Source organism: Heterodontus francisci, chromosome 23 (genome assembly GCF_036365525.1).
Source record: "Heterodontus francisci isolate sHetFra1 chromosome 23, sHetFra1.hap1, whole genome shotgun sequence".
NCBI classification, from domain to species: Eukaryota; Metazoa; Chordata; class Chondrichthyes; order Heterodontiformes; family Heterodontidae; genus Heterodontus; species Heterodontus francisci.
Window position 1 is genome coordinate 23,923,472 of NC_090393.1, and position 22,581 is coordinate 23,946,052.

At 45.2% G+C, this 22,581-nt stretch overlaps 1 protein-coding gene across 4 annotated transcripts in view; it reads left to right on the forward strand.

Moving 5' to 3' along the window:
* ttc28 (tetratricopeptide repeat domain 28) overlaps nucleotides 1-22,581 on the forward strand; it is an 825,016-nt gene that overhangs the window by 688,784 nt on the left and 113,651 nt on the right. For 3 of the 4 annotated variants that reach the window (XR_010977250.1, XR_010977252.1, XM_068054870.1), the window contains one exon: nucleotides 9,596-9,739. Coding sequence is in view for 1 of the 4 variants with exons in the window: in XM_068054870.1 (XP_067910971.1) it covers nucleotides 9,596-9,739 (144 nt within the window). In the remaining 3 variants the exon portion in view is untranslated. The remainder of the gene's footprint in view (nucleotides 1-9,595; nucleotides 9,740-22,581) is intronic. The other variant, XR_010977251.1, reaches the window with a different exon arrangement.

The window sequence follows — 22,581 nt, forward strand, 5'->3', positions numbered from 1 at the left end:
GAACTGTATCGTTAATATTTTCATTTGCTGTAAATGTGAAACTGTAATTGGCATGACAATTGTGAAATGGAAGGGTTGTGAAGAAACTCATGATAGTATTGAAGGAAACTGATCTCCCTTGCAATGTTTGTATTTTTTGGTGCTGTTTGAAACTGTTTGGCAATGTAATTTTTACAAATTTTTATGAATAAAGTATATTTTGAAAATAAATTTAAAAAAAATTAGATTTAGGAAATTGGGGTTTGGGGAAGGAATCCACAATTGGATTCATTTGTTCCACACAAACATCAGTAGCACAGTTTCAATCAATGGTTGGTAATTGGAAAGTTTTCCAATCAAGTCTGGAGTCAGGCAGGGCTGTCCTCTCCACCACCCCCCCCCCCCACCCCGCCTTGTTTATGTACCGTGTCATATGGACGATGTCGCTGTCTTCTGTGCGGATCTGCTGTTGGTTCACAGGCTGATGAGTGTCTGTGACCAGCTCCAACTGGCCTTGGGAGCCAAAGTAAATTGCGGCGAGAGCGATGCCATGTTCTTTGGAAACTGGGCCAGCCGATCCTTTGTCCCGTCCACCACCATGTCAGACTACCTGAAGGTGCTGGGGATATGGTTCAGAGGGACCAGGGCATGAGCGTATAGTTATTGGGCTTGTGGAAGTGACGCTTTCTCTCCATTGTGGGTAAGAACCAGGTCATCAGGTGCGAGGCATTCTTGGTGTTGCTGTATGTGGTTTAGGTCTGGCATGGAGGTCAGCTGAAATAAAAACAAGAAATGCTGGAAATACTCAGCAGGTCCAGTTCGGAACCAGTGAAAATCCCAGGCAGCAGAGGCACTCAGGTCAAAGTCTCCCTGTACATGGGCGATGTCGCCGTCTTCTACGTGGATCTGCTGTTGGTTCACAGGCTGAAGGGTCACTGACCCAAAGAAGGGTCACTGACCCGAAACGTTAACTCTGCTTCTCTTTCCACAGATGCTGCCAGACCTGCTGAGTATTTCCAGAATTTCTTGTTTTTATTTCAGATTTCCAGCATCTGCAGTATTTTGCTTTTATTATATGGAGGTCAGCTGAGCCATCTTCCGCTTTATCTGGACATCGAAAATGGACCACATCTACAGGGACAAGATGTTCAAATCTCTAGATAAAGGGGGGAAAAATGTACCCAACGCCGCCCTAATCCTGATGGCCACCTCTGTGTGCAGCTGCATCAAGCTGTGCTTAGACCCTCAGTACACAACCGCCAAGCGTCACTACATGCTGAGGTTTTGTCTGTCCCCAGTGTTGTGACGGATGAGTCTGGCCACGTTGCTGCGGAACACTCCATTGAGTTGGACAATGTCGTATCACCTGTCTCTTGTGAAAATGTTTGTACAGAAAAACACCTTTGACCACAAAACCATTAGGCAGTGGTCCACACATAGGCCGGAATTTTACACTGCCCCAGCGGGTCGGATGGTGGCGTGGGGGGTGGGGGGGGCGTAAAATTGAGCAGCAGGCTCCGGGAGGCCTAACTGCCCTGATTCCGCCTCCGACCAAGTTTACGGAGGTCCGGCGGGGGGGGGGGTGGGGTTGAGAAGCGGCCCTCCATCCAAGGCCAATCGAGACCCTTAAGTGGCCACTTAACGGCCACTTAAGGGCCCTTGCCCGCCTCCACGGGTATTTTGCCCATGGCAAGCGGGTGTGCCGGGGATGTGAAAGGCCGTCCTGCTATAGCTGCCGGCCTTTCCGCACCCCGGGGGGTGGGGCCTGGCAATCAGGCATAGGGTGCCAGATTGAGGGCCACCCCTGCCTCCTAACCCAATGCCAGGATCCAAGACGCCCCCTTCCCCCCAAACGACCACCCTAGCCTCACCAGGGCACGACCGATTCCCCTGGTGAGGCAACCCAAACCTACTTTCAGTCCTGGCTCCTTGGTATCCTCCTCGGTCGGCTGGGCTGCAGTCCTAGCAGTGGCCACCGCTCCCGGTGGTGCTGCTGAGACTAAGAGCTGCCGGCCCGCTTATTGGCCGGCAGCTCACTGAGGCGGGACCTCCTCCCTCAAGTGGGTGGAAGTCCCGCCTCGGGCCAATTAAAGCCTGGGGATCCGTTAAATACAGGACGGATCCCCAGGCTGGGCGGAGCGGTTTCGGCACCGACATTTAGGTTGGAGTCCGGCTCCCGTCCACCCAGCGTAAAATTCCGGCCATAATGTTCTTGAGACCCTGTGGGGAAAGGAGATGGTGGATCCTGTCGGATGGTTTCCAGAGCAGACTGTCAAACGCATTTGGCAGAATGCCTCATTGTCAGAACTTTGAAACAAACACCAAGATATAACTTGACTGTTGGTGAGAAGGGCCCTCCCCTTCATGTCCTTTTTGCATGCCTGGAGTCTCACCGCTTCTGCACACTGCCCTTGAGGTGACTGCAGTGGGGAAAAGGCTGTTGCCCACATCCTTATGGAATGTGCCTTTGCAAAGCACGTTTGGCAAGGGATGCAATGGTTTTGACGCGGTTCATTCCAAGCAGCTGCGTAATGCAGGACTTAGTGCTCAATGGGTTGTTCCCAGGGATGTATACTGCGATAAACATCAACAGCTGCTGGAGGACCATCAACTTGGTGAAAGACACACTTTGGTCTGCCCAAATCCTGCTGGTCTTCCAGTGCAAAGAGCTGTTGACGACCGAGTGTTGCACATTCCAAGGTCCAGGGCAATGTGCTGATCGACGCAGTAAAGCTTGGGGCAGCCGCTGCAAAGACTCAATGGGGAAAGGCCACTGTGTAAGGCCCTCCCGCAATAGTATACTGAGAGGCTGGAAGCCATGTAAATCTCCTTGAGATGTATGCACCAGAGAATGTTTGACATGAAATATAAATGTACCTTGTAAATATAACCTGTAATTGTAAGTGTAATGAGGCACCTCATGTACTTTATTGAAAGAAACTGATCTTATGTTCTTTCTGTAATGTCAAATTTGAACTGTTATGTAATGTGACTTCACAAATTCTATGAATTAGTTATATTTTTGGGAAAAAAAGTTAGATTTAGGAACAATACAAAATTATTTATTCAGGGGAATCCCAATGCATGTAACTGGTCAGGAGCTGGAAAACATCAGATGTTTCTAAAAGGGAGATTTGTCTTAGACTAAACTGCTGACTATCCAACTTCATTTCCTGTTCCCCATGCCAGCTGATGTCATAAATGGTTTCCTCAGGTAGCATTCCCTTAGCTTCAAAACTTTCGTAATCACCACCTCCTCAAAAAACCCAGCTTTGATCGCTCAGTTATTGCAACCTATTGCCTCCTCTCAAATCTCCTTTACTGCTGCAAAGACCTTAAATGTGCTGTTGACTCCCAAAGCCATGCCATCTTTTCTGCAATTCCATGTTTGAATCCCAATCAGACGTCAAACCCGACACAGCACCAAAGGAGCCCTAACCAGAGTCACAAATGACATCCTCTCTGACTGTGACCAGGGTGCTCTATCCCTTTTCAACCTCTGCAGCCTTTGTCCTCCAATGCCTCTCCTCAGTTGTCCAATTCAATGGGACTACACTTAATTATCACAATCAGGCTATCTCCAGCAATGGCTTCTCTTTTCACCCCGGCAATGTTACTTTTGCTGTTCCCAAGGATCTATCCTTGGCCCCATCTCTTTCTCATCTTTACACGACACCTTGGTGTTAAGTTCCACATGTATTCTTGTGACACCCAGCTCTACCTCTTCATTACCTGACTCAACAGCTGTGTTGTCAGTAATACAAAAGAAAAATGCTGCAGGTGCTGGAATCTGAAATAAAAACAGAAAATGCTGGAAATATTCAGCAGGTCTGGCAGCATCTGTGGAGAGAGATCCAGAGTTAATGTTTCAGGTCTATGACCTTTCATCAGAACTCTCCACAGATACTGCCGCACCGCACCTACTGAGTATTTCCAGTATTTTCAGTATTTATTACCTCTGTTGTCAGGCTGCTTGTCCAACGTCCAAACTTGATTGACCCACAATTTCCTCTGCTAAATTGGGAAGACTGAAGCCGTCTTCTTCAGCCCTTGGCATAAAATGCACACTGATTTTACAGCTTAAAAACTAAAGACCAGTCGGAAATTTAAAAAACATATTAAAATCTGATTAAATAAAATAGAGATGTAGAGCCAGGTGATGTGTTGTACCTGCATGATGTGGGAGCTGGTGGACACCATTGTGGTTCCTAGTGACCACATCTGTAGCAAGTGTTGGCGCTTGAGGAACTCCGGCTCAGAGTTGATGAGCTGGAGTCTGAGCTTTGGATACTGCGACACATCAGGGAGGGGGAGAGTTACCTGGACGCTGTGTTTCAGGAGACAGTCACACCCCTTAGATTAACTACCTTGAATTCGGCCAGTGGTCAGGGACAGAAGGATGTGACTGTGAGTGAGGCAGGTAGAGGGATCCAGGAGGTAGTGTTGCAGGAGCCTCAGCCCTTGTCCTTGCTCAACAGGCTCGAGATTCTTGCTCTCTGTGTGGACGAGAGCAAGGACTGTAGGGAGGATGAGCAAACTGACCATAGCCATTCAAGTGGGGGGAGAAAAGAGAAATGTATTCGTATTCTGAGATAGTATAGTTAGGGGCATAGGCACTGTTCTCTGTGGCCAGGATCAAGAGTCCCGAAGGCTGTGTTGCCTACCTGGTGCCAAGGTTCAAGATATCTCATCTGGGCTGCAGAGGAACTTGGAGTGGGAGGGGAAAGATCCAGTTGCCGTGGTCCATGTAGATACCAACGATATAGGTAGAACGAGGATAGAGGGTCTGCTGAGGGAATATGAGCAGCTAGGGGCTAAATTAAAAAGCAGAACCAAAAAGGTAATAATCTCTGGATTACTACCTGAGCCACGAGCTAATTGGCACAGGGTCAATAAGATTAAAGAGGTAAATGCGTGGCTCAAAGATTGGTGTGGGAGAAATGGGTTTGAATTCATGGGGCATTAGCACCAGTACAAGGGAAGGAGGGAGCTGATCTGATGGGACAAGCTCCACCTGAATCATGCTGGGACCAGAATCCCGGCAAATCGCATAACTAGGGCTGTAGATAGGGATTTAAACTAAGTAGTGGGGGGGAGGGTTCAGTTACATGGAAAATTAGGAAGTCAAAGTTAAAGGAGAAGGTAGGAGTGCAGGTTAGTGATGAGGCTGATTGTTACCAGAAAATAAAAGGTAGGGCCAGAACGTGTAAAGGTCATATTGCACCAAGGAATTATACAAGAGTAGGGAAATTTGATAATAGAACAAATTTAAAGGCTTTGTATCTGAATGCACGATGCATTCGGAATAAAATTAATGCGTTAACAGCACAAATAGAGACGAATGGGTATGATTTAGTGGCGATTACTGAGACGTGGTTGCAGGGAAACCAGGTTTGGGAATTGAATATCCAAGGGTACTCAGTATTTCAGAAGGATAGGCAGGAAGGAAAAGGAGGTGGTGTAGCTTTGTTAGTAAAGGAAGAGATCAGTGCTGTAGTGAGAAATTATATCGGCACTGGAGATCAAGACGTATAATCAGTCTGGGTAGAAATAAGAAATAGCAATAGCAAAGTCCCTGGTGGGAGTAATCTATAGGTCCCCAAACAGTAGTTCCGCAGTGGGGCACAGTATAAACCAGGAAATACTGGGGGCTTGTAAGAAAGGTACGGCAATAATCATGAGTGATTTTAATATGCATATCGACTGGATTAATCAAATTGGCAAGGGTAGCCTCAAGGGAGAGTTCATTGAATGTATTAGAGATTGTTTTTTGGAGCAATCTGTTGTGGAACCAACCAGGGAGCAGGCTATTCTGGATTTGGTATTATGTAAAGAGGTGGGATTAATTAATGATCTCATAGTTAAGGATCCTCTAGGGAAGAGTGATCATTGAATGCTAGAATTTCAAATTCAGTTTGAGGGCGAGAAACTGGAGTCCCACATTAGCATTCTGGAGTTAAACAAAGGTCATTACCTAAGCATGAGGACAGATTTGGCCCTAGTGGACTGGGCAGGAAGACTAAAAGGTAGGACAGTTGATGACCAGTGGTAGGTGTTTAAGGAGATATTCAATTCCTCCCAACTAAAATATATTCTGGAGAGGAAGAAAGATTGTAAGAGGGGGAAAAACTCCATGGCTAAGCAAGGAAGTTAAGGATAACATAAAGACAAAAACTAAGGCACACCGTATTGCAAAGGCCAGTGGCAGGCTGGAAGATTGGAAAACTTTTAAAAATCAACAAAGGGTTGCTAAAAAAGTAATAAAAAGAGCAAAGGTAAATTATGAAAGAAAACCAGCGCAAAATATAAAAACGGATTGCAAAAGCTTCTATAATTATATAAAAGGGAAGAGAGTAGCTAAAGTGAATGTTGGTCCCTTGGAGGATGTGACTGGGGAGTTAATTGTGGGGAACCAAGAAATGGCAGAGACGCTAAATCAGTATTTTACCTCAGTTTTCACGGTGGAGGACACTAGTAATCCCAATAGTAACAAGTAATGCAGAGGTTATAGAAAGGGAGGAACTTAGAAAAATCATCATCACTAGGGAAAAAGTACTCAGCAAACTATTGGGATTGAATGCAGACAGGTAGGTCCCCAGGGCCTGATGGCCTACATCCTAGGGTCTTAAAGGAAGTGGCGGCGGAGATAGTGGATCCATTGGTTATAATATTCCAAAATTCCCTGGATGTGCGGAAGGTTCCAGTGGATTGGAAAAATGCTAATATAATGCCCTTATTCAAAAAGGGAGGGAGGCAGAAAGTAGGAAACTATAGACCAGTTAGTTTAACACCTGTCGTTGGGAAATTGTTAGAATCCATTATTAAGGAAGTAATAACAGGACATTTAGAAAGTCAGAACGCAATCCATCAGAGTCAGCATGGTTTTATGAAGGGTAAATCGTGTTTGACTAATTTTCTGGAGTTCTTTGAAGATGTAACAAGTAAAGTGGATAATGGGGATCCTGTAGTACATGTGGACTTCCAGATGGCATTTGATAAGGTGCCGGACAAAAGGTTAATACACAAGGTAAGATCACATGGGGTTAGGGGTAATTTATTAGCTCGGATAGAGGATTGGCTAACCAACAGAAAACAGAGAAATGGAATAAATGGGTCCTTTTCTGGTTGGCAAGATGTAACTTAGTGGGGTACCACAGGATTCAGTCCTCGGGCCCCAACTATTTACAATCTACATTGGATGCAGGGATAGAAGGTACTATAGCCAAATTTGCATATGACACTAAAATAGGTGGGACAGTAAGTTGCAATAAAGAAATAAGAGATTTACAAATGGATATGGATAGATTAGGTGAATGGGCCAAAATTTGGCTGATGGAGTTTAACGTGGATAAGTGTGAGGTTATCCATTTTGGTCGGAAGAATAGAAAGGCAAATTATTATCTAAATGGAGAGAAACTTCAGAGTGCTTCGGTGCAGAGGGATCTGGGTGTCCTTGTGCATGAATCGCAGAAAACTAGTATGCAAGTGCAGCAGGTAATAAGGAAGGCAAATGGAATTTTGGCATTTATTGCTAAAGGAAGAGAGTATAAAAGTAGGGAAGTGTTGCTGCAACTGCACAAGGCATTAGTGAGACCGTACCCTGCAGTATTGCGTACAGTTTTGGTCCCCTTACTTGAGGAGGGATGTAGTTGCATTGGAGGCAATTCAGAGGAGGTTCACTAGATTGATTCCAGAGATGGGGGGGTTTGTCTTATGAAGAGAGATTGAACTGTTTAGGCCTTTACTCACTAGAGTTTAGAAGAATGAGAGGAGATCTAATTGAGGTATATAAGATGATTAAGGGGATTGACAAAGTAAACCTAGAGAGGATGTTTCCTCTTGTGGGGCAATCTAGAACGAGAGGTCATAGTTTTAGGATAAGGGGTAGCAGATTTAAAACAGAGATGAGGAGAAATTACTTCTCTCAAAGGGTCGTGATTCTGTGGAATTCACTACCCCAGAGTGCAGTGGATGCCGGGACATTGGGTAAATTTAAGGAGGAGATAGACAGGTTTTTAATTAGTAACGGGTTGACGGGTTATGGAGAACGGGCAGGAAAGTGGAGTTGAGGCCGAGATGAGATCAGCCATGATCGTATTGAATGGTGGAGCAGGCTCGAGGGGCTGAATTGCCTACTCCTGCTCCTAGTTCTTATGTCCTTATGTCCTGATTTCTTCCACCTCCTTGACTGTGTCAGGCTCAACCAGACTGTCCTCTTATTAGACCATGAGCTGAATTTGCAACCCCAGATCCTCTTCATCACAAAGGCTCCCTATGTCCACATCTGAAACAGTGCCTGTCTCTGTCCTTTCCCTTTTCTGGTGCTGAAACCATTATCCAGGCTTTTGGAGAGAAGGAGGAAAATTAGAAAGAAAGTTGTAGTGGCCTGACTGGGTATTATTTGGTTCATATTTAAGCTAAACTGATAGTACTTAGTAAAACATCGTTGTTGAGCCAGTTGTGTCAAAAGTCTTTCCTTTTTGAATTTCTATGGCTGCATTCCTCGAGATGTTTGAATAAGTAAAAAAGCCAGTGTAAGCAAATGATGAACATTTTGAAAGTTTTCATTTCGAATGTTTTTATTGTGCACTGTTATCAGGGTTAACGTCTTTCAAAATGTGAACTTGATCTTTTATTAGTGTTTGTCTAACAGTTCGCTGAAATCTGTCCATGTACTGGAGAGATTGCAGCTGTTTCTGTAGTAGTTATTGGCTGACGTACACATGTAAGCACACACACACACAAACATATACCAACACACTTGCACACAGATGCAAACATAAGTAAACACAGGCAGATTTGGCATTGTTCTTGAGTCTATAGACTTCAATAAAGGAATAAAGTGTGCAAAAAAGAGGAGAGCAGTTTTGGAAGTAACAAACTGTCCCGTCTCATTCAAAATCATCACTTTATTGCAAATGTTTAACATTAAATATATCTGGAAATGCTCCTTCTAAAATTTTTGTTGTAAATGTCTTTTTAAAAAGTGTAAAGGCTGCCATTCTAATTTACTACATGCTACTGAAACAATTAATTTGCAGTAAGCAATTGAGTACATTTCTGATTGTGATGGCTTACCCCATTTACAGAAACAAGCTGTGAACTCACATGAAAGTAATGGAAATCCTTAAAGCTTCTAGTTGATAGAGAGTGCGGGAGTTTGGTCAGCTACATTTTTAAAAGAAGTATATGATTTCTTAAGATTACTATAATATTGTAAGAGTTTTAAATGAATATATGTACATTAAACAAGTGTATATGGCAGTCACTGCTGCTCTAATAATAAGTCGCTTTCACCCATCAGGGAAACAGATATGAGAGCCACAGAATGTAGTCCAGTAGTCTAAACATAAGACCTCTTTATTGTTTGTCCTTGTTATTATTTGCATTGTTTAACCTTATGGCTAAGAAGGCAGTAGTTCTGCTATTTAAAAATGCTAAATGAGCAGCTCTTGGATATGGAATTGTCATGCTCATCAGGATATCCTTCTATTCAAACATTAAGTTCACAGTAATAGGTAGGATCTATATGTTTCTGTTTTGTAAAGAATGTTTAGGAACTGGTTGTGCATTTACAGTGTTACCAGCTGATGTGATTTTGGTGTTTTTGTTCCAGTAGGATGTGTTCCAACAGTGAGACAGAGAGTGAGGCTGGAGACCTTCTTGATCAACAGTTTGAAGAGATAAACAATAAACTGACTTCCATTACTGATCCAACAGGATTCCTCAGGATGGTCAGCAGGAACAACCTCTTCAACAGGTAGGGAATTTCCAAATGCAAGGTCTTATATTGCAAATTGGATTTACCAATACAACATGCTGTATAATTCACTGAAGAGTAGTTATCCCAACTAAACCACTGCAGTAGATATCAGACTGTGACTTTGCTGACAAAATACATTAGAACGATATACTGGAGAGTGATTACTACATACTAGAAAATGATTTAGTGTGTAACTATCCTGATAAACACACCATAGGCAATACACCATAGAATAGAAATGCTTGTTGCCAATATCACATTATCATTACCATTCTATATCTGGTATTATTTCAACCATCATACTGTGAAGGTACACTGTAGATTCCAGGAATATGCCTTGCTGAATCAGGTGAGCTGACCAGAATGCCCGATTGACAAGGGGATACTTTCAGTGAGTCAAAGAGTTGCTGGAAGCCACTCATCAAGTATGTCAGAGCCTCATTACAGGTCATAGTTTAAGGCAACCTCATGAAAATTGGTCCCACACCAAAGTCAACAACCTTCTTCACTTGTTCACTCCATTAGCGCTACTTGCCCACATTAAATGGGTGCTACTTGCTCACATAAAATGGGTGCTGCTGGGCATTGCTTTTTTGGCCTTTCGAAATTTGCTTCTTAATGGTTCATCTTTTTTAATTCATTCTTGGGATGTGGATGTCACTCGCAAGGCCATGTGGTGAAAGTACACACACAATGGTGTTAGGTAGGGAGTTCTAGGATTATGACCCAATGATGATGAAGGAAAGCTATTTATGTCGAAGTCATGATGGTGTGTGAATTGGAGGGAACTTGAAAATGATGGTGTTCCTATGCACCTGTTGCCCTTGTCTTAGGTGGTGTAGGTTGCAGGTTTGGGAAGTGTTACCGAAGAAACCTCAGCAACTTCTGTAGTGCATGCTGCAGCTGGCACATACCGCAACTACAGTACACCGGTGGCAGAGAGTTTCTTAGGCTAGTGGATAAGGCGCCAATGAAGCAGACTGCTTTTTCTGGATTGTGCTGAACTTCTTGAGTGTTCTTGTAACTGCATCCATCCAGGCAGGTGGGGAGTATTTTATCACACTGCTCACTTGTTCCTTGCATTCTTGTATATTGGCCTCTTGTGCATCCTGATATTCACTTGAAGTCTAATTGAGCATCGCTAAGCAGATTATTGGTGAATGAATGTCATTTGATAGAACAGTTAATGACTCCTTTCATCGTTTTTCTAATGATTGAGAGTAGGCTAATGATTGACAGGTTTGAATTTGCCCTGTGTTTTGTGGACAGGACATACCTGGGCAATTTTCCACATTGGGTAAATGCCAGTGTTGTAACTCTAATGGAACAGCTTGGCTAGGAACACAGCTCGTTCTAGAACTCAGGTCTTTAGCATCACAACCAGGATGTTGTCAGGGTCCATAGCCTTTTTCTGTGCCAGGTGCATTCAGTTATTTCTTGATGTCACGTGCAGTGAATTGAGTTGACTCAAGACTGACATCAGAGATGGTGGGAACCTTAGGAGGAGACTGGGAAGAATCATCCACTTGGCACTTCTGTCTAAAGATAGTTGCAAATGCTTTAGCCTTTTTTTTTCCACTCACTAACTGGGCAAGACATTAGCCAGTGGGATTTTAATGAGGCCCAGGAGGTAAAATACCTCAGGTCTAATACACTTCTATTCATTATGGGCGGCACAATGGCGCAGTGGTTAGCACCGCAGCCACACAGCTCCAGCGACCCGGCATCGATTCTGGGTACGGCGGAGTTTGCAAGTTGTCCCTGTGACCGCGTGGGTTTCCGCCGGGTGCTCCGGTTTCCTCCTACAGCTAGAGACTTGCAGGTTGATAGGTAAATTGGCCATTGTAAATTGCCCCTAGTGTAGGTAGGTGGTAGGAGAATGGTGGGGACGTGGTAGGGAATATGGGATTAATACTAGGATTAGTATAAATGAGTGGTTGTTGGTCGGCACAGACTCAGTGGGCCGAAGGGCTTGTTTCAGTGCTGTATCACTATGATTATGACCCACTAATAACTGGCCTGGAGTTAAAATCAGGTCACTCCTGTAAATTGGATCTTTGGTCTCATTAGCCACAATTCCAGAATATATAAGTGGAACAGTGATTATCCTTTGGAGCTATGTCCTTGGGGGCTTCCCAACAGATTCCGGTGAAGTTGCTAATAGCACCATGCGATTTCTGAATTCACATGCATTATTGCACTGATGTCAGAGTTTCACTTTTGCAGATTTTCCAATAAACCATGTAATACGCTTCGAACATTTTTCTGTTCATATGAGCTCCCTTCTATAAGGCAGCCCCAGTGAACTAAGACTCTCTTCTTACTGCCCCTTAGGAACATCTGGGGATGGGCCTCTGCTCAACTGGTCCCTGTTCCTTTGTTTCCACTTCCAATCACAAGCTCAATTTGCTTCGCCATGTGCTATCTTCTGATTGTGGCTCGCTGAATCCTCTGAGTTGGAGATATCTAAGCTTGTTCCTGAGTGATCAGCAGTGATTTATTGATGCTCATGAGCTACATCATCTTTGAGACTTCAAAACAAAGAGAAAAAGAATCCGTGTTAGCATGAGCTCCAATGCAAAGACATGGGCTTGATTTGTAGCCCCCACCCGGCCGGGCTGGGGCCGTAAGCAGCTGGTATCCTACTAAGCTCATTAAAGGCGTCTTAACAGAGGCCAGCTGTGATTTTCCAGCCGGCCTTCAGGTTCCTCACAATGGTAGCCTAGCTGCAAAGGCTATTTTTAGATTGAAAAAATTGGAGAGAGGGCCTCCATTTTGAAGCATCCTGTCCCTCACTTAGCTGCTGCTGCTTTCAAGCAGGAAGGCCTCTGATTGGCCCAGCTTCGAGAGCCCACCCACTGACTTTAAATGGACAGTGAACCCACCCTCTGATCATTAATTGACTGCTCTGGGGAAAATCACATTGAGCAACTGTTCCCCACACACTGCTGGCTTCTGACCCCCATTTGAGCCTGATGGTGGGTTTCAGAAGCCTGCAGGGAAAATCTTGCCCATTGTGTATCATGCATTAGTTGTGCAGAATCTGTCTGGCTCTAAATAAATGAGTTTGGAAGAAAGCATGAAGATTAAGTAAAAGAAGACACTAGCTTTACTGGACAGGCATAATCTCTCTTTGGCTCATGCCTTCCAACTATTTGCAGGGCTGCATCCTCATGTTGATTGAATTGTCTCAGGTTGGGAGGCTGCCGCCGGCTCTTGCTTCCTTAGGGTGGTAGGCATCCTTTTCATTTAAAGCCATAGTGAACATATTTCTAGCACTTGGAACACCAGAGTGCCACCCCAGTATCCAGCTTATATCCTAGCTTGATGACAAACTACAGAAAGCCTAGAAGAGTACATAAAGTGGATGGGTGAAATTAAAAGGGAAATTAGGAAAGCAAGGAGTGGGCATAAAAAATACTGGCAAGTAAAATAAAAGAAAATACAAAGATGTTGTATAAGTGCATAAAGAGCAAAAGGATATCTAAGGAAAGAGTAGGGCCTAGTAGGGACCAAAAGGTAATCTATGTGTGGAGGCGGAGGATGTGGGTAAGGTTCTTAATGTAGTTGTCTTCACAAAAGAGGGGGCTAATGATGACATTGTAATTAAGGAGGAAGGATGTGAAATATTGGATGGGATAAACGTTGTAAGAGAGGAAGTATTAAAGAGTTTGACGTCTTTTAAAGTAGACAAATTACCAGACTTAGATGAAATATATCCCAGGTTGTGGAAAGAAGCAAGGAAGGAAGTTGTGGAGGCTCTGACCATCATAGTTCAATGCTCCCTGGTTACAGGAGTGGTGCCAGAGGATTGGAGGACTGGCAACATTTTACCATTGTTTAAAAAGGAAGGAAGGTATAATCCGAGTAATTATAGGCTAGTTAGCTTAACTTCGGTTGTGGGCAAATATTAGAATCAATTCTAAGGGACATTATAAACCTTCACTTAGGCATAAATTAATCAAGGAAAGTCATCATGGATTTGTTAAGGGAAGGTCATGTCTGACTAATTTGATAGAATTTTTTGAGGAGGTGACAAGTAAGGTTGGTGAGGGCAGTGCAGTGGATGTGGTCAGCATGGATTTTAGCAAGGCTTTTGACAAGGTCCCAAAAAGTAAAAACTTGGAATCCAAGGGAGAGTAGCAAATTGGTTCCAAAATTGGCTTAGTGGCAGGAAACAAAGGGTAATGGTTGAGGGGTGTTTTTGCGACTGGAAAGCTGTTACCAGTGGGGTTCCGCAGAGCTCAGTGCTTGGTCCCTTGCTTTTTGTAGTTTATATTAATAATTTAGGCTCAAATGTATGGGGCATCATAAAGAAGTTTACAAATAATACAAAAATTGGCTCTGTGGTTGACAGTGAGAAAGAAAGTTTTAGACTGCAGGAAGATATAGATGGTCTGGTCAGTTGGGCAGAAAGTAGAAAATGAAATTCAATCTGAAGAAGTGTGAGGTAATGCATTTTGGGATGTGCAACAAGGCAAGGGGATTACAATAAATGGGAGGGTACTGGGTAGTGTGGAGGATTAGAGGGACCTTGGAGCATATGTCTACAGATGCTGAAAGGTAGCAGGACAAGCCGATAAGGTGGTTAAGAAGGCATATGGCATGCTTTCCTTTATTAGCTAGGGAATAGAATATAAGAGCAGGGAGGTTATGCTAGAACTGTATATAACACTAGTTGGACCACAGCATGAGTACTGCGTACAGTTCTGGTCACCACATTATAGGAAAGATATGATTCCGCTGGAGAGGGTGCAGAGGAGATTTACTAAGATGTTGCCTGGACTGGAAAATTTTAGCTATGAGGAAAGATTGGATAGGCTGGGTTGTTTTCCTTGGAACAGAGGAAGCTGAGGGGTAACTTAATTGAGGTGTGTAAAATTATTTAATCCATTGTAAGTTCTGTAGATATTGTAAGTCTGATTCACCTTGTTATTTGCTTTCAACATATGATATCCAACTCGAATGGAAGGATTAAATGAGCTAGCTGGCTCCAGGTTTTCACTGGCAGCCTGTCAAGATTCTGGTAGCACTGGACTTCCATGTTTTCTCTGATGCCCCTGCATCTGAATGAAGTCTGATAAACGCAGTTAAACCCAGTCCAGGATTTGAGCATGTAATCTAGGCAGGTGAGCTGCATTGTCAGAGGTGCCATTTTTCAGAAGTGTCAAAACAAGGCCCTGTCTGCCTGGTCCTGTGGATGTAACAGATCCCATGGCACTATTCAAAGAAAAACAGTAAATTCTCTCAATCAACATTACCAAAAGAAGATTAACTAGTAATTCATCTTATTATCTTATGGAAATTGGCTGTCACAATGAATAACTGCACTTCAAATATAACTAATTGGTTGTGAAGATGTGTTTAGGATGTTCTGAGGATGTGGTAAGGCATTATATAAATAGTCTTTTTCCCTTTTTTCGATATTCCTCACGACCTTGCATTGTGTTTTCACGGTCATAATGACTTATGTAGAAGACCCTGCTTAGACAGCAATATTAATTTATAAACAGACACTCTGAAGAATCAAGTCCAAGGTGCTGCAGCAAAGCCTGTTAAACCTCAGGCAGGGGGTGACTGGTCTTGGGTGGCGAACATCACTAGCTCTTCCTTACCCATGCTCTTTAACTTGCCCTGTGCTTTTTCATCAATCACTCGATACCCAATGGGGTAAATGTAGCTGTGCTGGTGCTTGGGAGAGTTTTTTTTAATTCTTCCATGGGATGTGGGTGTCACTGACAAGGCCAGCATTTGTTGCCCATCCCTGATTGCCGTCGATAACTGAGTGGTTTGTTTGGCCATTTCAGAGGGCAGTTAAGAGTCACCCACATTGCTGTGGGTCTGGAGCCACATTTCGGCCAGACCAGGTAAAGACAGCAGATTTCCTTCCCTAAAGGACATGAGTGAGGCAGATGGGTTTTTACAACAATCAATGATAGTTTCATGGCACCATTACTGAGAGTAACTTCCAATTCCCGATTTTTTTTTTTAATAATTGAATTTCTTAATTAATCGAATTTAAATTCCACCATCTGCCATGATAGGATTTGAATCCTTGGCCGGAGTTTTACACCACCCAAGCGAGCCAGAGGGTGGTGGGGGGTGGTGTAAAATTGAGTAGGAGGCTCCGGGAGGCCGCCTTAACCCGCTCCCGCCTCTGCCCCACTTTAAGTGGGCCGGTGGGGGGCAGAAAACGGGCCGCTCATCCCAGGCCAATCAAGGCCCTTTACTGGCCACTTAAGGGCCTTCGCCTGCCTCCATGGGAATTTTACCCATGACAAGGGGGCGTCCGGGAGACGTGAAAGGCCGCCCAGTGAAACCTGGCAGCCTCTCAGTCCACCAGGGTGGGGAGTGGTGGGTAGCCGGACAAACAGGCACAGGGTGCCTGATTGAGGGCCGCCCCTGCTTCCTCAACCTCCCCCAGGACCCGAGACCCTCCCTTCCTCCCAAATGACCATCATTGCCTCGCCGGGGTGCCACCGATTAGTCCGGCGAGGCAACCCTAACTTACCTGGACTCCTGGCTCCATGTCCTCGGCTAGACTGCAGTCCCAGCAGTGGCCACTGCTTCCAGTGGCGCTGCTGGGACTAAGAGCTGCTGGCCCGATGATTGGCCGGCAGCTCAATGAGGCAGGACGTCTTCCCTCAAGTGGGTGGAAGTCCCGCCTCGGAACAGTTAAAGCCGGGGGACCCGTAAAATGTGGGTCGGATCCCTGGGTCAGGCGGAAGCGGGTTTGCCACTGACTTTTACGTCGGTGGCCAGCTCCAGTCCGCCTGAAGTAAAATCCAGCCCCTTGTTTCCAGGGCATTAGCTTGGCCTCTGGATTACTAGTTCAGTGACATTACCACGATGCCACTGTCTCCCTGGCTGTGAATGTGTTACAGGGTGCTGTGAGGTCTAGGCGCTGACATTAGTGTGCATTCCTTGTACTTATGAAAAGACAAATGGTAACATTTCCAAATACTTCTTTAATAAACCACATTGCAATATTTATTCTATTGTATTATACCCTCTATGATGTTACTTAAGTTCTGCTATGGCTGTGTAGGCAGTTATTCAGCAGGATAATGTTACATGACATGTGCTGTATGGTACTGTCATGAGCTCAGGTGAAGACTCTTACTTTTTATCCTCTATTATCTCAATCCTCTGTCTCCCAATAATGGTTGGGTCTGCATCCTTAAAATTAGTGACGAGTTTGGGATTCCCTTGTCAAATGTGGTCAGGCACTAGTACTGTTTGGAAACCCCACCGCGATGGCATTGCTCCTGTTGGTTAAAGGCATCCTTATTCTAAAGTAGAACAATAGTATTGATATAAAAACAAGAAAGGCTTGAAATACTCAGCAGGTCTGGCAGCATCTGTGGAGAGAGAAGCAGAGTTAACGTTTCAGGTCAGTGACCTTTCATCAGAACTGATCAGAAGGGTTTCTGACCATCCAGGGAGAAGACTCGGAGGGTGGAGTTCCAGACCGGTAAGTATAAAAATCTTACCTCGGGGATTCGCGGCCTACATCCACGGAGAAGACTCGGAGGGCGGAGTTCCAGACCGGTAAGTATAAAATCCTTACCTCGGGGATTCGCGGCCTACATCCACGGAGAACACTTGGAGGGCGGAGTTCCAGACCGGTAAGTATAAAATCCTTACCTCTGAAAAAGTGACGTCACAGGAAAGCTGTGACCTGATTGGCTGGTAGGGAATTTGTACAGAATTTGAAAATAAAACATTGATAAAAATTGATTAAAACCCTAATTAATAAGTAGAGTAACTAAACCAGAGGGAGGAGATTACTGTATTTAGATAGCATTTAATATTTATAGTAGGAATCTAGCACTAGGGACCATATAGTTAATTATAACAATTTAGTAAGGATTTAATAAGTATTTATTTTAAATTAATTTATTAATTAGTGCTAGAAATGTCAGTTAGAGGGGTAAAGTGCTTCACCTGTGAGATGTGGGAGGTCCGTGACGCTTCCAGCGTTCCGGACGACTACATCTGCAGGAAGTGTACCCAGTTGCAGCTCCTCACAGACCGCATGGATCAATTCGAGTGGCAACTGGATGCACTTAGGAGCATGCAGGTGGCAGAAAGCATCATAGACAGGAGTTTTAGAGAAGTGGTTACACCCAAGGTGCAGGCAGATAGATGGGTGACCGCTAGAAGGGGCAGGCAGTCAGTGCAGGAATCCCCTGTGGCTATCCCCCTCTCTAACAAGTGTACCGTTTTGGATACTGTTTGGGGGGATGGCCTATCAAGGGAAAACAGCAGCAGCCAGAGCAGCGGCACCACGGCTGGCACTGTTGTTCAGGGAGGGACAAAACACAGACGAGCAATAGTTATAGGGGACTCTATAGTCAGGGGCACAGATAGGCGCTTCTGTGGACGTGAAAGAGACTCCAGGATGGTATTTTGCCTCCCTGGTGCCAGGGTCAAGGATGTCTCTGAACGGACAGGGGGCATTCTGAAGGGGGAGGGTGAACAACCAGAGGTTGTGGTACACATCGGTACCAACGACATAGGCAGGAAGAGTGACGAGGTCCTGCAGGGGGAGTTTAGGGAGTTAGGTAGAAAGTTAAAAGACAGGACCTCGAGGGTTGTAATCTCAGGATTACTCCCTGTGCCACGTGCCAGTGAGGCTAGAAATAGGAAGATAGTGCAGCTAAACATGTTGCTGAACAGCTGATGTAGAAGGGAGGGTTTCAGATATCTGGACCATTGGGATCTCTTCAGGGACAGATGGGACCTGTACAAGAAGGACGGGTTGCATCTAAACTGGAGGGGCACAAATATCCTGGCTGCGAGATTTGCTAGCGGAGGGTTTAAACTAGTCTGGCAGGGGGTTGGGAACCTGAGCAGTAGGACAGCAAGTGAAATAAATGAGGGGGAACTAGTAAATAAGGCCAGTAAGACTAAAAGGAAGAGCAGGCAGGGAGATGTTGCGGACCACAGCGGGACTGGTGGTCTGAAGTGCATTTGTTTCAATGCGAGAAGTTTAACAGGTAAGGCAGATGAACTTAGAGCTTGGATTAGTACTTGGAACTGTGATGTTGTTGCTATTATAGAGACTTGGTTGAGGGAAAGTCAGGATTGGCAGCTAAATGTTCCAGGATTTAGAAGCTTCAGGCGGGATAGAGGGGGATGTAAAAGGGGTGGGGGAGTTGCATTACTGGTAAAGGAGAATATCACAGCTGTACTGCGGGCGGACACCTCGGAGGGATCATGCAGCGAGGCAATATGGGTGGAGCTCAGGAATAGGAAGGGTGCAGTCACGATGTTGGGGGTTTACTACAGGCCTCCCAACAACCAGCAGGAGGCAGAGGAGCAGATATGTAGACAGATTTTGGAAAGATGTAAAGGTAACAGGGTTGTAGTGGTGGGTGATTTTAACTTCCCCTATATTGACTGGGACTCACTTAGTGCTAGGGGCTTGGATGGGGCAGAATTTGTAAGGAGCATCCAGGAGGGCTTCTTGAAACAATATGTAGATAGTCCAACTAGGGATGGGGCCGTACTGGACCTGGTATTGGGGAATGAGCCCGGCCAGGTGGTCGAAGTTTCAGTAGGGGAGCATTTCAGGAACAGTGACCATAATTCCATAAGTTTTAAGGTACTTGTGGATAAGGATAAGAGTAGTCCTCGGGTGAAGGTGCTAAATTGGGGGAAGGCTAATTATAACAATATTAGGCAGGAATTGAAGAATTTAGATTGGGGGCGGCTGTTTGAGGGTAAATCAACATCTGACATGTGGGAGTCTTTCAAAAGTCAGTTGATTAGAATCCAGGACCAGCATGTTCCTGTGAGTAAGAAGGATAAGTTTAGCAAGTTTCGGGAACCTGGGATAACGCGGGATATTGTGAGCCTAGTCAAAAAGAAAAAGGAAGCATTCGTAAGGGCTGGAAGGCTAGGAACAGACGAATCCCTTGAGGAATATAAAGTAGGAAGGAACTTAAGCAAGGAGTCAGGAGGGCTAAAAGGGGTCATGAAAAGTCATTGGTAAACAGGATTAAGGATAATCCCAAGGCTTTTTATACATATATAAAGAGCAAGAGGGTAACTAGGGAAAGGGTGGAAATGTGTGGAGCCAGAGGAAATGGGCGATGTACTAAATGAGTACTTTGCATCAGTATTCACCAAAGAGAAGGACTTGGTGGATGATGAGCCTAGGGAAGGGAGTGTAGATAGTCTCAGTCATCTCATTATCAAAAAGGAGGAGGTGTTGGGTGTCTTGCAAAGCATTAAGGTAGATAAGTCCCCAGGGCCTGATGGGATCTACCCCAGAATACTGAGGGAGGCAAGGGAAGAAATTGCTGGGGCCTTGACAGAAATCTTTGCATCCTCATTGGCTACAGGTGAGGTCCCAGAGGACTGGAGAATAGCCAATGTTGTTCCTTTGTTTAAGAAGGGTGGTAAGGATAATCCAGGAAATTATAGGCCGGTGAGCCTTACGTCAGTGGTAGGGAAATTATTAGAGAGGATTCTTCGGGACAGGATTTACTCCCATTTGGAAACAAATGAACTTATTAGCGAGAGGCAGCATGGTTTTGTGAAGGGGAGGTCGTGTCTCACTAACTTGATTGAGTTTTTTGAGGAAGTGATGAAGATGATTGATGAAGGAAGGGCAGTGGATGTTGTCTACATGGAGTTCAGTAAAGCCTTTGACAAGGTAGACTGTTACAAAAGGTGAAGTCACACGGGATCAGAGATGAGCTGGCAAGATGGATACAGAACTGGCTCAGTCATAGAAGACAGAGGGTAGCTGTGGAAGGGTGCTTTTCTGAACGGAGGGATGTGACTAGTGGTGTTCCGCAGGGATCAGTGCTGGGACCTTTGCTGTTTGTAGTATATATAAATGATTTGGAGGAAAATGTAGCTGGTCTGATTAGTAAGTTTGCGGACGACACAAAGGTTGGTGGAGTTGCGGATAGTGATGAGGATTGTCAGAGGATACAGCAGGATATAGATCGATTGGAGACTTGGGCGGAGAAATGGCAGATGGAGTTTAATCCGGACAAATGTGAGGTAATGCATTTTGGAAGGTCTATTGCAGGTGGGAAGTATACAGTAAATGGCAGAATCCTTTGGAGTATTGACAGGCAGAGAGATCTGGGCGTACAGGTCCACAGGTCGCTGAAAGTGGCAACGCAGGTGGATAAGGTAGTCAAGAAGGCATACGGCATGCTTGCCTTCATCCGTCAGGGCATAGAGTATAAAAATTGGCAAGTCATGCTGCAGCTGTACAGAACTTTAGTTCGTCCACACTTAGAATATTGCATGCAATTCTGGTCGCCACACTACCAGAAGGACGTGAAGGCTTTGGAGAGGGTACAAAAGAGGTTTTGCAGGATGTTGCCTGGTCTGGAGGGCATTGGCTATGAGGAGAGGTTGGATAAACTCGGATTGTTTTCACTGGAACGACGGAGGTGGAGGGGCGACATGATAGAGGTTTACAAAGTTATGAGCGGCATGGACAGAGTGGATAGTCAGAAGCTTTTTCCCAGGGTGGAAGAGTCAGTTACAAGGGGATATAGGTTTAAGGTGAGAGTGGCAAAATTTAGAGGGGATGTGCGAGGCAAGTTCTTTACACAGAGGGTGGTGAGTGCCTGGAACTTGTTGCCGGGGGAGGTGGTGGAAGCAGGTACGATAGCGACGTTTAAGAGGCATCTTGACAAATACATGAATAGGATGGGAATAGAGGGATACAGTCCCCGGAAGTGCAGAAGGTTTTAGTTTAGGCAGGCATCAAGATCGGCGCAGGCTTGGAGGGCCGAATGGCCTGTTCCTGTGCTGTACTTTGTTCTTTGAAATTGATGTTGGGTCAGGATCTCAAAATCATCCTACCCTCTTCAGGGGTTTTACTGGGGTGGGATTGAAGACAAGCGGGGAACCCTCTTAGAGCTGTCGGTAAGTAATTAAGTTACTTAAAAAGCTAATTAAGAACTGTTTTAACCCTGAATCCTGGATTTCACAGCCGGGCACCTGTTTCCCAATCTGAGGTAAGTGCACAGCAGGAAGAGCTCCTCAGTAAAACTGACATGCTGGGAAGGCTTGATCAGTGAAAGTGAAAGAGCTCCAGCCATGCCCAAGTGAGGGGCTGCTGTTCAAAGCACTTCTTTTCCCAGAGAGTGCTGTCACAGTTTGACAGATGATTGCCAACTTCTTGGAAGGCAGTTCACCTATCTCGCACTTCACTCACCTTCAGCTGCACTTCCCTGCTGCCAGCCTTCTGCACAGCATGGGAGCAGCTTAGGCAGCTCCAACTTGCACCTCTGATGAAGAGCAGAGCCCACACCACTGCCAACTGCTCCAGCAGCAGCAGGAACAACACCAGCAGCAGCATCTTCTCTGACTGCCTTCTCTGGCTGCCTTCTCAGCCGCATGCCCCTTCACAGGGCAGAGGGGCTGGACACTGTGATCCAGCTGGAAGGAGGCAAGATCCCCAACACAGGGTCTGCAGGCAGAGGGTCAGTGCTCTCAACATGTCTGAGCACCAGTGCCTCAGGCGGCTCAGGCTGTCACAGCACATTGCTGCTAACATCTGCAGCCTCCTGCAACAAGACCTCCTTCCCAGTGGAGCAGGTGGGCATGGATTGGCAGTGGCCCATAATGTGCTTGTTACTTAAGGGCCACACCCCCAGATCTCTGTTTCTCGCCAGGTTTTGTGCTCTCTACTTCAAGGAGACAAAACAAAGAGGCGTGAGTGTTCATAATGGCTTGAGTGGAGAGAAGGAAAGGACAACATTTGTGGAGGGTGACTGTGAGGCATGGATGCAAGAGGACAATAGGATGAGGGTAAGTGTGAGTGTTGACTGTACAGATGGGGATGTGAGGTGTCTGCA